Here is a 17845-nt window from a genome sequence, read left to right on the forward strand (position 1 = left end):
GGGTAAAATAAGCTGGAAACTCTGATCTATTTTCATGTACTTAACGTGGTATTAAGTAATAGATAAAACAGTGTAACTTAGAGCCGATTTTCTGACAACTTTTTTCTCAAATTAATCTATCAACATGATAGTAAGCAGGCAAGGTATAAGTTTTGCCACTACAAGATAACGCCAACGATAGAATCACCATTCCTCCAGCTCTGGCAACTGCCTCCCAGGACCCTCCATTTGAAAGGTAAAAAGTAGCTCCTTAATATCAAATACATTAATCTGCAACATATCCAGTAATATACTAATATAACAGGCATGTCTAGTACAAAGGCTAGGAATCACCAAGTACAGCCAATTTCACTACACCACTACTGCCCACCATGACCACATATTCTTATATATAACTTAAATAATAATTAAAAAATAAGATTATTATATAATATATAACGGTTTTGTTTTTAGGAAAAAGGGTGAAACATCGAAAAAACGTTTAATGTTTGGCGACCTTTTGAGTCTATTGGACTTCCTTTGGTTTTTTATGGTTTCAACCTCTTGAACAGAGTAAAATTGATCCCTAAAAACTTGTTAAAAAAAAAGACTAGAGTGGAAATGGCTTTAACTTTTTTTTTCAACATTCCTTCTTTCGCATATACGCTATTACGTAAATTTTAAAAATACTAAATAATATATGTGTAGATAATTTTTATTACCATTAATATAATTTGAACTCTCAATCCGCATTTTCGGATAATTTTTGACAGTAGTTTTTTTTATAAGATGTATTTTAAAGGTAAACACAAAATAGACATAACTGTTGTGTTTTTTTTACATTTCTCACCTCCTTAGTGATTTCTTCTCTTCTCTCTTCTCTCGTTTTCTTTTTCTTTTTCCTTTTCTCTCTGCTCTTCTTTTTCTTTTTGAATATTGGTAACCCTGTTGAAAACTGTAACTTTTTTGTAGCAGCTCGAAACAATTCTTCTGAGCTTTTCTCAAACCAAGTCCGTAGGTTCGAAAAATATGGTCTTCTTCTTCTTCAGGGCCCTCTTTCCTCGTACTATAGTATGCAGTAGCAGGTATACATCTTAATTTCTTATAACACAGAGCTTTTATGGTATTCTGAGGATTTTCCTATATAGCCACATCATTCTCTTATACATCCACTCAAATGCTTCCAGATTTCATTGCTGGCTTTTGCGAGTGTCCAGGATTCTACGCCATGAAATAAAATACAATAGAGAAAACATACCGTCCTTTATTTGTTATGGTTTTAAGATGGCAATATTATTGAACATGTTTAACTCATTAAGTGTGCCATCCGCATATGGGTAATTTCCGTTTAAACCTCTTTTGCTGCTGATCAGCAGTAATTTTGCTGAAGCCGTATTTATATAGTTTAAATGTCAAGGTGGTATCGGTCAGAAGTTTTGTGTTGCTTTGTTTTCTAAAAGAAGATAACAAAGTTCCACAGCTCTCTATTCACAGGTTTATAAGTAATGTAAAATATCATCCATATAAAGTAGACCAAGTACAAGAACTTTTAGAAGATGATTCTTAGTGTGCCTTCAAATACGATACGATATTATATTCTCTGACTTTCAAATACGATATTATATTCTCTGACGAAGCAATATTATGCTTAATAAACAAAATCAGCATCCTAGGTATAATTTAGATCCACACTATATACATGAAGCACATACCCAGTATTCGTCACCAATAGAGTGTATTGAACGATATTTAGAGTTTTTATCGTTTCATTTGGTTAATTTTTTAACCGTATTTTTTTTAAATGCTGTCCATTTAGATATATTCCATGGCCGAATATGGTTTCAGCAAGATGGTGCTCCGCCACATTTTAATTAATCCCATTTTTCTGTCTCGATGAATTGATCAACGAGGTGCTATTGAATGGCCACCTAGGTCTCCTGATTTAACATCGCTGGATTATTTCCTTTGGAAATGTCAGAAGATAAGGGGTCACCAAAATAAATTAGACCACATTGACGCATTAAAAGAGAACATTGGAATACCATTGAATAATGTACCAATTAAAGCTTATTAAAACTCCGCTGACGGCTTTGATCAACCAACCCAAATTGAAGTAAGTTATATTGAAAATGACTATCTTTTTAACACATTCATTATCCATAAATCGCGGACGTATGTGTCTACTTTAAAAAACGTCTTAATAAAAAAATGAATTTACTTTTTTTTATTAAGGTCATCAGAAAATACAAGCTTAATGGCTCGAACAATATTAAGATGTATTGGAATATATTTTATTATTATATATAATTATATTTTATAATTATATTTATAATCACAAGCAATGGTTTAACCTGAATTGCAAAAAGGCAGTAAACACTAAAAACGCAGCATGTCGCAAATGGCGTCAACATCCTTCCACCGAAAATTGGAGGAACTTTTTAACCTCCAGAAATAGCTGCAAGCGAATTATTGATGAATGCAAAGAGAGTCACAACAACAGGATCAAAAACAAATTGCTCTCTCAAAAAGATCTTTCTGGTCGGTATCGAAAGCCGTTAGTCAAGGATTTGCTAAGTCGGCCTTGCCATCCCTAACAGCAGATGTTGGCTCTATCGCGGTAACAGCAAGGGAAAAAGCCAACTTACTAGGTAAACTCTTCGCATCCAATTCTACTCTGCACTCGCAAGGCAAAACACCGCCATATTTGCCAAGGGTGTATTCATCGATGGGAGAAATTTCGTTTCCCCAACGAACTATAAATAAAATTCTTAAAAGCGTAGACACCAACAAAGCTTCTGGACCCGATGGAATTCCAGCCCTAGTAGTTTGAATTGATAGAATTGATTCCTCCCTTATGTAGACTGTTCACGGCATCGTATAAGCAGGGCTTATTTCCAACAAGCTGGAAAACTGCTCAAGTGCAAGCTGTACCCAAGAAGGGTAAGAAGACGATGCCCTCCAATTACCGCCCGATTGCACTAGTTTCAGTAATATCGAAGATTATGAAGAAAGCAGTCAACCAACAACTGTTAAGATAACTGGAATCATCTGGACTAATCAGCGATCATCAATACGGCTTCCGAAAGCTTAGATCCACCGGCGATCTTCTGTCTTACGTCACACACTTATGGACGGAGGCCATGGAGAAGCACGACGAGTCCCGCTCAGTCGCTCTTGACATTTCCAAGGCATTTGACAGAGTGTGGCATGAGGGACTACTAAACAAGCTCTCCTCAATCGGCATACAAAACTCATTATTGAATTGGATCAAAAGTTTTCTTGAACAACGAAAAATCAAAGTAGCCGTCGATGGACACCTCTCCGACAAATTTAACATTAACGCTGGAGTCCCTCAAGGATGCATTCTATCCCCCACCCTTTTCTTGATATATAATAACGATTTGTTAGGAACCACTGTCAATCCAATCTACAGCTTTGCGGACGATAGCACACTTATTTCCACATTTAAGCCCGCCAAACCAACGACAGCCGCAACTTCTCAGAATCTAAGGCAGCAACAAGTAGCTTCAACCAACAACGATATAAGAGCAATCTTGGAGTGGGCCGGTAACAATCTGGTCAATTTTAACGCTAAAAAAAACGCAGGCTGCAGTATTTACGATGAAGACTAACCTTGGTGGCTCGGAGCTGGTTATGACAGGGAAAACATTGCCAATCATCTTTACATCTTCTAAGAGTCGAAGTCACCAACAGTGTGTCCTGGCATGACCACGTTGTCGGGATCGCCAGGGCAGCTTCCAAAAAACTCGGAGTGCTTTTCAAAACGAAAAAACTGTATACACCAGAACAGCTGCTGACTCTTTATAAGGCTCAAATACGCCCCTCCCTCGAGTATTGCTCGCATGTCTGGAGCTCTGCATCCAAGCATAGTTTAAAGCTGCTAGATTCTATACAGAAGAGAGCTATTCGTCTTATCGATAAACCAGAACCGACAAAGAGTCTGGATAGTCTGGAGCACAGGAGAAAGGTGGCTGATCTCTGTTTATTCTACCGTTATTATCACGGTAAGTGCTCCTCTGAGCTGGCAGGCCTGATTCCACCCAGGGCTGTTCCGGCAAGAAGGACGCGTCTAGCAGTTGCGGCTCATCAACATCGAGTTCACCTGCCTACCCCAAGGACGTCGATGTATCGGAACTCATTCATCTGGAGAACATCTTCTTTATGGAACGGGCTTCCACCTCACCATATTTCCCGACGCATACAACCTGCAGCGATTCAAGATAAATGCCCACAAATATCTTCGAGCAAACACCACTACAAGAGTGACAATGGACTTTTCTCTTGTGCTTGTGTTTACCATAAAAAAAAAATTACTGACTACTTTAGTGTTTTTCTCAAAAACAACTGATTGAAACATAAAAAATTAGGTGGCGTTAACAGCTGAATTATATGCGGTGTATCATTCAATTCATTATTCTATTTCAGTTTTAAGGGGTAATTTCACCCATGATCATGGGGTTAAAGCAAAAAGAGTCAAAATAAACTCAAAAAGTCGCCAGTTCACCAACTTCGAAAGTGTTATATAATAGTGTTACTTATAAAATTATTGTTTGAAACATTATTCATTATTTCATGAAGCGGAACCTTATTTCTAGACATCTATTTTGAGGTTATGTATGTTATTAAAACTTATACTTAAAATAATATTTAAAAAAAAAAGCTTAGTGTGTCAAGGCATCATAGTTAAAATGACATCTTAATAATATGTAAATTAAATTGGTCGCACTAATCAGAACTTAGTGGTCAAAACTAACTACCATTTTTTTGATAATAAATGTCAAAACTGCTAGCTATACATTCGCATCTTAATTCTTAGTAGGCGAAGTACCTCTTAGTGGGTGCACAGATTCAACAAAAGCCATTAATGTAATGATCGTCTACGATTATTCATTATTTTCGATTTAGTAGAGTCGTTCTTGTGACAAGTAAGCTATCTGTTCTTATGTTTTATAACTTCTGAATATTTATAAAAATGGTATGTAGTATTATATAGAATACTGTTTTTTAAAGTCTATAGGTTCATGCTAAAAATAAAATTATTTTAACGATTTTAAATTCTACACCTTTTTTGTAGAGTCATCGCTCTAATGATAATCTACAATCGAAAGCACTATAATAGGCAGATATTATTACTACATTCTTAAGTACGGTGAATACGTGGTTAATTTAATTTAGACTTTTCTGATAGGGATACGCTTGCTTGAAAACGAAATTTAAAACCACTTTATTGCGCAACTTATTATTTTTATTTCTTTACATTACATATGAGATTAGATTAATGTCTAACCGCAAGACTTGTAGACACGCCTAATGTATGTTAGTTCAACGCAATCCATTTCTATTGGTTTACCGGAATACCTGTAGGCGGGTTTTAGCAAGTCATGATAAAAAATTATATCGATTTTTCCGTGCATAGGTGCATCCCTAAAAGTACATTCTTTTTTCGGTATACAGGCGCGGCCTAAGGCACAGTCTAGAAAATGATTGAAAATATTTATTCCATTTTAACGCAAAATGTATCTTGTTATTGATATTTCTTGTAAGTTGAATAGAGTAAATACTATTATTTACTAAAATAAAGGGTAAATAGAAAGTCATCTTAAAAGTCTTTATATTAGGGCATCTAATATAGGTGGTTGCCTTAAAAAAATTAAAACACCATGATGGCTAGATAGATTTAAATATTTAATAATCAAGTAGCATCAATATTCATTAAAAATTATATTATTTAAATATTATTATAGCAAATTAATATGAAATTGCATTAACACTACCCTTAAAATAAACTTAAAACAAGTTGGAGATTTGAACTGATCTGCGAATAAAGAAAATAAGTCAGAGCTCTCTAAACTCATAGGACTGACTCGAATTATTCGGACTTCTCTATCGAATAAATTTCTCAACCAACTAAAAACTCTAGTGGGCTTCAAAACTGTAGGCATATACCTAGATATAGTATTATTCGGTGGCATATTATATTAATATTAAATAAGAATATAGAATGTATTTCTATTAAAAAGTGTATTTTAACTAATGTCAAGATATTTAATTTTTTTATCAAAAACAACTGTCCCATATTTTTTATATTAACTAATTATATATCCTGTTACTTCCCTGACTATCTATACGTATTTTGAATTGAATAGTAAATATTTAATATGCTTCTTGCTAAGTGAATTGGATCTGAGGTTAAATAAAACTCGGGTTTTAGATTTTAAATCTTATTATTTTTTAAAATCTTTCTAATAAGTATTTTCGTAATCCAATAGTGTATTTTGTTGTCTATATTAAATTTTATTTTATAATATTTTCAAGAAAAAACACTAATTATTTTAAATAAGTACCAATTACCTCCATTGAGGATCGCCTAATATAGCCCAAAACGTCGGCAGCATTGAAATCTAAATCCTGAATTTTATTTGATTTCAGATCCAACTCTCTTAGTAAGAAGTATAAAAGATTTTTGGATTACAAATAAAGATTTAAAATATTTAGTGATTTGTGAAATATGTCTTCTATTCAATATGTGGATTAAAATTGACCCCTATTTTACGTTATGAATATTTTTGTTATTTATTAGCGATTATCCTTCATTTTAAGTATCGACTGGGGATTACAGATGTAAGTTGATGCAATTGCAAATTATAGTATTTTTCTTTTGAAACATCAAAATAGACGAAAACAAAGAAAAACCAAAGTCATGGTCTCATAACATATAACAGGCTACACGTGTTTCGCTCTAGTTAGAGCATCATCAGGCCTAATATTTAAAAATATTACTTAAACAAAACTAAAAACTTACATAAAAAGACTAAAAAACCTTTAAAAGCCACTTTACAGTACATAAATAAACAATAATTTTTAGGTTATAATTGTACAAAACAAAAAATTAAAAAGTGGAACGCAGCAACATAGACTCATCGAGAATTGAACCCGGTACCACACCGGTACCCAAGGTTAGAAGTATGTTGAACGTGTGACGGAAGTTGTTTAATATTACGGACCTAAAGGTCGATAGGTTTCACACCCATACTTCTAATCTCGTCAGTTTTGTATGTTGGTCTCTTGGAGAATAATGGATGAGATTTTTGTTTTTGAAATATCAATTAAACAATTTTAAATATAAATATATCAATTAAACAATTTTAAACAATTTTAAATATAAACACATCTATTGAAGAACGGCCTTATCTACTACTTAGATCTGAGATAGGTTTATAAAGAAAATATATAAAAAACTAAATTGTTAGTAATCTAAAATATACGTCTAATACAGAATTTTGTTTTCTTAAGTTTTGAAAGTATTTCATTGCTATTTCGCCAATGAGCATCTGTATAGACAGTTATAATTTCGGTATAATTATTTGTAATAGAACCAAGTTTAAAGTTTTGCGTACCCTTAATATACCTTAAAACCCTTTCTAGACATTGCAATAGCAGTTAATTTCACCTGTCCAGGGACGAATTTGGCGCCCATGTATATTAATTTTTTTAATAATGTACTGTAAAATTACTGTCATTCATTTTGCTCTTGTTTATGTTATCGACTTGATAACATTTTTTGCAATTAAGTATGGTATCTCGATCTTCTGCAAAAATTGACTTTTGATCCCATCTTCTAATAAAAGTGACTACCATACCGTAAAAATACGATAGTCGGTATGTACCGACACTAAACATTACAAATACATGTACACACTTTGTTATTATTATTATTTCTTCTATGGAGATTACTATGAAAAATTGCCTAAAATCCTGGTATGATTTTAGGCAAAATAGGCCTAAGGATCCTGGTATGGATTTAATTTTATTTTAAAGTACTGTGTTTTGTTAAAAATGAACAAAATATTCAGAAAAAAATACTTTTTGAAAAAAAACAGTGGCGCACTTGTTTTTTTATATAAAATTTAACGAATGTGCTGCAAGTCCGTCCCTGGACAAGTTAATTTACTAAAAATTCCTCAATAAGTTGCCCCACCACCTATCATTTAAATCCTGAAAAATCCATTTAAAACGCTTATAGCGTTTTTAATACAAAGGGGAAAAACATTTTTTTTTAAATTTCAACACCCTGTATTTTGGAAACGAGGCACTTTTCGATGTTCTATCTCAAACTAATGTTTTATGGCTCCTGTATATACTGTAGCATTTTTGACCATTTAAAAGGGGACACCCTGTGTATTGTGATGAATTCATAATTATTTTCTTGAGCATGACGTTACTATTTCAGTGAAAATCAATTTAAACAATTCTTTCATACACTCAATTATTAAAATGGCAAAGAAAAGAGACGTGGTCACGTATTTAGTAGAATGAACTTATACTTGAATATACTTGAGGTATAATAGATTTTTTTATATACCCGGATTTTATTTTTTGGAATCTCAGTTCGTTTATTCTTCTCAATATTCGACCAAATTTCATTTTTTTTTCAATAAAATTAAAAAGAATGAATAATCTATTTGTTGATTATGGATTTATCGGATCTTTTTATTCTAGATTTCTATTTTCAAAAGAGCTGTTGTGTCATCAGCAGAAAGCACAAGAATATTGTCGACGGATGATCTTACGTCATTTCAATAAATTAGATTGCCTCACTTATCTTGGTAGTATTTTCTCCCGTTAAGTTAGATTTACTAAACAATATAATTTACAGGTAGCACTCAAAACTTCTAACACTTTATTTAACAATAACTCTATCGAGAGTTTAATCATTTTGTAACCGCCTTTTTTATTTAGATTTATGTTTTTTATAAAAATTTAGTGATGTTGAAAGTCTTTAATAAAGTGGCACATATGCTAACGGCAGCTTATCAGTCTGGAGAACATTAATTGGTGGTGGGTTGGCATGAATTATTGTAGAGTTGCCTACATTTTAAATTGTGGGCGCCACCCAGTTTGATGTGTTTATTTAAAGTGCAGTTGTAAGAACCTTTAACTGACAAATTGGTTTTCACATAAACAAAAATGATGTTAGGAAATCTAATTCATAGTAAAACATAAAATAAGCCTTAATTATTAACACTACTATATTATAAAATTATGCAATTACTGGTCGATGTTCATTGTGTAACCTTTCACTTAAATAAATCATTGTTGTAAAATGTATAAGAGAGTTTCTTGTTAAAAAAACAACCCCTAAAATCAAGCTCTATGCACCAAAATTATAAACATCATCATAAACAACATGTACTAAATCAAATTAAAAAAATAAGCCTTTCAGTGAGGTTGCTTACATATGTATAATACGGTATGAAAATTAGGATAGTGAAATTAAAATGTATTAAGAAAAGTATTATTTCAGTAGATATGCAATTTACATTATAGTGCAAATTTCCAATAAGAAGCTTTAGACACTAGACAATAATTAATAAATTAGGAAGCCATTAAATAGTATAAATTAGCTAATATGACCATTTCCAAAATCGAAATAACAATACAAAAAAGAAATCGTAACATTGCTTACACATTCTTTTTTCTGACCTGGTACCCCACTGTGCAGATTCAAGGACAGCAGGTGACTAAGGTCCAATCAATAACGTCATGAAGAGGCAAGAAATCCTGGTAAAGCCATAATTCATGATGACAAATGGGAACAGCACCTGAGATGGGTCGGAGTGATCTTGGGATGGCCCTTAAGACTAAGATTTCACTTAAGACTTGGTTAAGGACGCAGCATAAGATCTGGCTTATGACCCGGCATAAGACCCTAAAATTAATACGTGAAACCTTGAAATATGGGCGCCTTAAAAATCATGAGAAATCATTTAACAAAAAATAGGAATTAGGCTTAGACTCCAAGATGTTGGAGGGATTTAATAAAGTGTATAGAAGTAATCTTTTATATTACATAACTAGTGTCGCCATGAGGTAACTTTGAGGTCGAATCCCAACCTCAAGGAATTAAATTTGTTAACCCCAAGGGCACACCATTTGGCAAGAAAGCCAAAACGCAATTTCTGGCTAACTCTTCGATGGATAATCCCACGCAGGCCCAGTTTTACAAAAAATTGACAATACAACGTTGTCTTGCTAAGCTGTAAGTTGCAGCGAGTACGGAAATCAATCTGATCCCAAAAGGCAAAGTATTCAAATTACAGGAAAAACAATGGCAACAACAGCCCGGTATTGAAAATGCCAATACGTAAAAATTGATCCTTGAGCATGGCGTACGTGACCAATGACAAAGACAGACAGATAGAAAAATCACGTTAGTCAAAAGCAACCTGATGCCAGTAAATTGTTTAAAATACAACGCGAAGAACAGCTAACGCTATCTAGGAGTTCTTATTTTTACGATGATATTAACTAGACACTGGATGTCACGATCAGTACTATACAATATTAAATTATTACATCATAAAAGTAATCAAAAAAATAAAAACGCTACAACTTAGCTGCGATAGTCTCAAAGAAAAACCAAATCGGATTTTTCGAGTCATTTATTATCTTCAGGACATTCTCCTTACATTTCAAAAAACGTAAAAATCCTAAAGAAAAGTTGAAAGTTAGAAAAGTTGAAGATTACAAAGGCAAAAAGAGTCCTGTACTGTCTTGTCTGAACTACTACCTTTGAACCCGATTTAATTGTTGATAACCTTAATCACGATCTATAGATAGCGCATTTAAGTGTTGGGTACTTAGATGCTTGCCTGCGAACCCGTAGGTCGCTTTTTGGTTTTTATTTCTACTCTCGCGTTCAAATTAACCTCATTCTGCTTCTTTTATTTACTTCTGCTTTAAACATTTTATTTTTAAATTTTTTATTTTAACTTAAATGTTTGTGTCGTTAATTTAATAATTTTACTGGTAGGTCGTATTTTAATATTGTAATTCGTTTTATTTGTTGTTTTTATACTGTCACAGTTTTTAAAAATAAACATACTTTGAAACCGTCGAGTTTGTGTCCCATTACCTTCTGAATATATATTATGAATAGGTCTCTTTGAGAAAAATGGACTATTTTTTTAAATCAATAGAACATTTATTTAATTCATTAGTTATTTAATTTTTTAGTTAAAAACTATAGTCAACATGCTTTTTTGTTTCAGCAGTTTGAGTAGTCGGCGCTCGGCTGGCGATGGGGAGTGAGCACTACTGCCTGCGCTGGAACAACCACCAGGCCAACCTGCTGGGTGTGTGTGCGCAGCTGCTGCGCGACGAGCGCCTTGTTGACGTGACGCTGGCGTGCGCGGACGAGGGACGCTGTATTCGCGCCCACAAGGTAATTCTACACTTAGAGTAAAAAATTTCGAATAACTCTAAATTTTGGAAAGTTTTTTTATCGTCAAAAATAGATTTAAATCTCATTACTAATGAACTAATTACTTTTACTTGTAAACATTTTTATTACTCCTAAGATATTCTTTTTAATATCGGGATGGACAATTTTTAAGACAATGTAAAATCAACAAACTGATAGTTTTTCTTAATAAAGGTATTGATAAACATTTTAATACCGTGAATTTCCACCTTTAGCATTTATGCAAGCTTGGAGACGCCTGCTCATACTGTTTGCGAGATTGAAGATATCGACAGTTTAGTTCAATAACATAACAAGCCCCAAAATTTCAAATTTTAATTTTTACATCTTTGACTAGCAGAATATAATAACTTATCATTTTTAATGGTGTGCTAATTTTTGGTGGCGATGTTACGTAATCCCAAATTCAGGGATTCCAATTCAATCTAAATTCATTCAATTAGCCACCTCTTGTATATTTATGCAATTTTTACTTTCTCATTGATAAACAAAATAAGCAAATGTAGGTTCACAATTTAAAATATTTATGTAAACAAATTGAGTTGAGGGGTGTGACTTGCGAAGTAAATAATATGCTTAACTAATTTTTATTTGTAGAGTTTTTATCTTTTGTTAATATCACTGTCATAATATTATCATAAAAGTTACTGTTTCACACACAAACCTTTTAATTTGATTTACTTATACCCTAATCAGCGAAAAATACCGAAAAGAAAGATTATTTTTGCTATTTCGTTTAGTGCAATTTTATTTGTACCTTAGTTTTATCGAAAATGCCTTACCCACGTCCCTGTGCGGATAAAATTCAAATTATTTTCATTTACAGTGGAAATTGTAATGTATATGAGGCGGAAAGAATTTTTAATGTTCGCTTTCTTAACCATCCAGAATGTCGAAAATATATTCGCGAGCTAATTCAGAAATTAATTTTCCCAAGATAGGGTAGTGTTGCCAGTAAGAAGAATTTAGGGCGTCGCAGTTATCTAGACGAAAAACAGGTGGATATTATAGTTATATGATGCGAGATCTACAATAGTCTACTTTCATAGCTGGTGACACGTGTGATGTATCTTCGGTTACTGTGAAAAGAATACTTAAAAACCATCAATTTGATCCGTAAAAATAGGACGCCAACCTGCTTATGTAAAGAACATTTGTTTCAGTGAGGAATTTTTGAATGATAAATTTTCATCAATTACCTTTATTTTTAATGGTAATGTTCATAGATAAAATGTCCGTTATTGGAGCGACGTTAATCCCCACATATTTTGTGAAACACACCCAGTATCCAGAAAAAATGAATGAAAGGGCTGACATATTAGGAAATCACATTGTTGGGCCCCTCAGTTTAACACGGGGACCTTTACTTAAATTATGTTGGAAAATGCAGTAGCACCTCTGATCCTTGAGATTATTAAAGGCAATCCTTATAAATTTGAGTTAGAAAAAGTTTTTCAACAAGATGAGGTACCGCCTTAATTTAGCAGAAATGTTAAGGAATATTTACATATTAGATTATTTCACCCTTGTGGTGACGTTTAAAGAAAAAAATTGAGCAAAGTTGACTTTTTTGAGAAAAATGCATTTTTTATCTTCTCGTAATATAGCTGGAATTCTGAAATTATAGCACTTGTAAAATTAAATTTGGGATCTAATAGATGATGTTTCATATTCCAATAACGTACAGAAACGCCGCAAATAAATAAAATGCGAAAATACAAATATTTTAAATATTGTTAATGTTAGAACAAATTCTTATTACACTTAAATAATCGGCTTATTATAGTGTTTAATATTTAAAAATATATAAAGCTTCTTTTTTTCATAGAAACTTTTCCGAAATAAGTATTAGCGAAGAATTCTAAAAAACTGAAAATGCTAGAAAATATTAATTTTGTAAAAAAGTGTCAAAATATGTAATTTTTCCTATAAAACTAAGCATTTTTCCTGAACACTTTTTTTAATTTAAATTATATCTAGTTTAGCCTCCGAAGCAGTTTTAATTTTTTTTAACCACTTTTTTAACCATATTCGCCCCTGCACTCTTTCACGCAATAACCCTGTATACGGAGCTGGCCCAAAAAATATACAGACATGACGCTGCCAGGAACCCTATGTCGTGAAAATTTCAGGTCAGGTCAATTAAAGGCTTTAAATTTGAGATATTGTCGGAAAATTTTACCCATTTTTTACGAATTTTTTACTTTAACTTACCGTACCGCTGCCTTTGTGTGTACTGGAAAAAAACTTGTTTGTTGAGCCATCATTCTCAATATATTTAGAGATCACATGCCCAGTTTCATCGTTTCGCTAGCTATACAGCCAAAGATCATGTTTACATGTAAACACCACAGCTATGTAATGTTAGAGTCTGATGATGATGAGTAAACTCATCGAAATGCATAACTCTTGATAAGAGATTGGCATTTTCATTTGTGAAGAAAAGTCTTGCCGCCCTTCACAACCCGCTATATTATAGTCACTCTACTTCAAGAATCGACTACTTACAAAATCCTAATATTGAAGAAACAATAAGAAGATTATCTGTTGGAAGTCCAAGAAAATGTGCAGATGATACTAACGAAGTAACGGAAATGTTCAGCGTTAATGTGAGTATAATAGGACTGTACGGAGGCGCCTGTGTGCAGCTAGCCTTATGGGTAAAATATCTGTAAAGAAACAACTTATTGCCTAAAAAAATCGTACGGCACGGTACACCGTACTTTGTAGCGACAAAAGCAAGTTTAGCTTCTTCGGATGTGATGAAAAACGATATGTAAGAAGACGAGTGGGCAAAAATTTCGGTGTTAAATATCAAACTCCAACAGTGAAACATGGTAGTAGGATATACTATAGATATATTATAGTGTGGTGATTCTTTTCCGTACTGGTCCTATAGTTAAAATAGACCAGAAAATGGATCGTTTTATTCTTATGATACCCTATGCGGAGGAAGAAATATCCTCACGCTAGACATTTCAACAGAACAATGACCCAAAACACTCCTCTAAATTAGTAAAAATCTGCTGAAAATAGTGTGAATGTTTTGGAATGGCCAGCGCAGCCTTAAGATCTCAACACTTATGAGAACCTTTGTGATCATTTGGGAAGGGAAATTTGAAAAAAAAATATAGCAAACATAAACATTTTCTAAAGTAAACCGTACAGGAAGAATAGAAAGAAGATTTCTGTGGAAGTTTGCCAGAACCTCATCAATGCTTACGATATCAAGCAGTGTTGACTGCTACTTTTTTACAAATTTTCATACTTTTGTCCACCACTGTATTCACTGACGCTCCTATATAAATAACATCATCGACGTGGTTTATCGACTCTGTCCAAAACGTTGGCAATGAAAATGAAAAATATGCTTTTTCACCTATCGACCATTTGTACAAGTTAGTTCGACATACGTTGCATAACAAACTGGCACTCATTTTCCCTCTCCTCTATACACACCACCCAAATAAGTTTTAATAAGCATTTTTCAGCCAATCGAACATCACGTTTTCCTGTTTCGAAACTATATCTCCGCCACAAATTTAACAAAACTTCTTTTTGCTACCTTTACATACTACGTTTCGCGGCATTCTAACCGACCGATGCTCAACATTTAAAGACAAAAAATTCAAAGTATTAACGACACGAAGATGCGCGATTAGGTGTAAGTATTAGCGACAATACAGTAATACCAATATCAATTATCTCAAAAACTTGACATGATGGTGGAACACGGTCAACGTCATCGGATTCAGTAAGCCGAAAGACTAAAGGAAATATATTTACATACATATTCTTGTGTCTAAATTTTTTTCGAAATGTGTAAACTTAGTAATAGTAATTATATATTATATTAGGGCGCTAATTAGCCTGATTGAATTTTAGGTTGTATTATCTGCCTGCTCGGCTTATTTCCGAGCACTCTTCGTTGACCATCCCGCACGCCACCCTATAGTTATCCTAAAAGACGTGCGATTCAACGATTTGCGCACTATAGTCGAGTTCATGTACAAGGGCGAGGTGCGCGTTGAATACGCACAGCTCAGTAGGCTGCTGCAAACAGCTGAGAGCTTAAAAGTAAAAGGTTAGCTATTAAATATTCTAAAATGTACAACAAACTATTTATACCAATACTTTTTCAGGTCTTGCTGAGATGACTCGAGAATACAAACCCGAACCGCCTGAGCAAACGGAACCAGAAGAACTTGTTAATCGTCGGCCGCCATCTTTAGACACGAGTGACCCAACGCCGCCTCCCCGCAATTCACCTGTAGCACCCGCACCACCTTCTAGACAGTCCCCAGAGCCAGTGCCAAGGCCACCCTCGCAAAACGGTTCTCCAGAACCACCACCCGTAATAACCAACGCAATCAACAACAACGCGTTTGGTCCGCCGCCCTCTGTACCCCAGTGCCGCCCTTCACCTCCTCCCTTACCTTTGAACTGTGACCCGTCGCTGCCGGGGCCATCGAGTCTGCCGCCCATTCAGCAAGTGCCCTTGGTAAGCCTTTAGACATATTTATTCCTTTTGTAAAAATACCCAAATAGTATATTCTATTCTGACCCTTTATTGCTTTTATTTAGTTTTTTTTTTTTTTTGATGATTGGTTGATTATGTTTTTTAGGAAGTAATTAAACATATTACTAATAAGGCGAGTTTTTACCAACATCTTCTGATTATTTTAGGAGAGCATCAACTTATCTCTAAAATAATAAATGGAAATTAAAACAATATTAGTAAAATTAGACTACAACTTTCAATTTTAAGGGCTTAGTTACTAGCGCGTTTAATTTTTTTTAAGCAGTATTTTTAAGATTGGAAACAAACTTATTTGTTAAATCGAACACATTATATCAATCATTAACTTCAAATTCTTGAAATTTTTTTTCTGATCCAATGTATGTATCACAATTTAATCTTTAATACATTTTAGCTTCAAAATCAGAAAAATCCATATTTATGTTTGTTTTTTTTTATTAGTAAGTCATAAATTATTTCACACAAGCATAAAAGTTGAGCATGCATACAAAATGTTTTGTATATTAAATTCATGGAAACTATGACACCAACAGATTCAATACAAATCAATAGCGATGGCTTACGCTAAAGACATGGAGTATCAAAATTTTAAAAAGTATGATATTGTAAAATTTTTTATTAAATTTTATAAAATATTTTATTTAAAAATTTAAAATTCTTGTCGAAGCAGCGCTGCAATTATATATAAATAGGTAAAGAATCGATTTATTTTATTTTGTTACAAAATTTAAAAAATTAAACACATCTTATTAGGTTTCCAGAAAGATGTCAGCTATCTCCAGCTACGGTATTCCGGTTAAAATCCAATCTTTTAAATTATGGCTGCTATTCAAAACCTAGGCAACCTCTTGTTAGAAAAAATGAAGCTGGCGAATTTAATGTTTTAGCGTGTGTGAAAGCAGGACTACAAATTATCTGTAGAAACATAGCGGAGGAGGTAGAAGTTTTAAAGACTAAAGTGCAAACATTTTTAAAAAAGCATAAATTTAAACCGTATAAGGTGAAAATTGTTGAAGGATTGCATCTTGAAGAGCCACTAAAATTATGTAATTGGTTTTTAACAAAAACTAATGAAGATCCGGGTTTTGAAAAAAGGGTAATATGATCTGGGGAATCCCATATAAGTAGCAGCTGCAAATTCAATAGGCAAAACACAAGACATTGGTATCAAGAAAAGCAACATATCACTTTTAAATGACAGGAACTAATTTGGTTTTAGTGTTACATGCTCTGTATTGGGCACTAAAATGAGATATACAATTTTTGAGGGTAGCTTAACTGCTTTAGATATAACTAAATTAACTTTTAATATATTACAAAATAATATGCTAGAGTTGCTGGAGGACATGCCTTTAATACATGAGTACAGACATAATTTAAGAGTAGTTAGAAACTATTTAAGTTTTCAATTTGGTAAACGGTGGATAATAATAATAATAATAAATGTCTTTTTTCTTGTAAACATATATGTTTGACAAAAAAGGCGAAGGCGAATAAAATATATTTTTTCATATTTAGAAAAAGGGATTCAAAAAAAAATAATTTTTAAATATATGGAGTGCTTCATTAAAAAATACCAAGTTTGGGTTCAATCTTAAAAATTTGCTCTAAATAAATTTTTTAAATACACCACTGACTTTCATATAAAAATATGTATTATAATTAGTTTTATGTTTTTTTCTGTGTTATACAGAGCATGAAAAATACCATCTCAAAAAGTAAAATGTTTTGTACGTTTTATACTTCAGGAACAAAATTAGTTTAGATATTTTTATTTGTAGCTTTAAAAGTTTTACAAAAGGAATACAGGATGGCGAACCCTGATACCCTGCACTCTGATCCAAAATGAGATAGTGTACAGTTGCAATATTTTAGGATAGTGCGATTTCTGGGAATCACATTAGATTCCAAGCTAACCTGGTACGATTAGGCAGACATCAGAAATAAGAAGGTCATCTACGTGCTATATGCCTGCAAAAGGCCTTTGGCAACACCTGGCATCTCTCCCTTAAAACCCTCCACTGGATTTATTCATTTATTGT

General features: G+C 33.1%; 1 protein-coding gene across 13 annotated transcripts in view; it reads left to right on the forward strand.

Moving 5' to 3' along the window:
• Window positions 1-17845, forward strand: part of LOC126745199 (zinc finger protein 574-like) — a 250094-nt gene that overhangs the window by 150968 nt on the left and 81281 nt on the right. For 8 of the 13 annotated variants that reach the window (XM_050452937.1, XM_050452940.1, XM_050452929.1 and 5 more), the window contains 3 exons: window positions 11055-11224; window positions 15149-15347; window positions 15406-15764. In XM_050452937.1, coding sequence (XP_050308894.1) covers window positions 11081-11224; window positions 15149-15347; window positions 15406-15764 — 702 coding nt within the window. In that variant the 5' untranslated portion in view covers window positions 11055-11080. Of the gene's footprint in view, window positions 1-10791; window positions 10810-11051; window positions 11225-15148; window positions 15348-15405; window positions 15765-17845 lie in introns of those variants that run through there. The other 5 variants (XM_050452931.1, XM_050452935.1, XM_050452934.1 and 2 more) reach the window with 2 other exon arrangements.

The sequence above is a fragment of the Anthonomus grandis genome, chromosome 15, assembly GCF_022605725.1.
Source record: "Anthonomus grandis grandis chromosome 15, icAntGran1.3, whole genome shotgun sequence".
Classification (NCBI taxonomy): domain Eukaryota; kingdom Metazoa; phylum Arthropoda; class Insecta; order Coleoptera; family Curculionidae; genus Anthonomus; species Anthonomus grandis.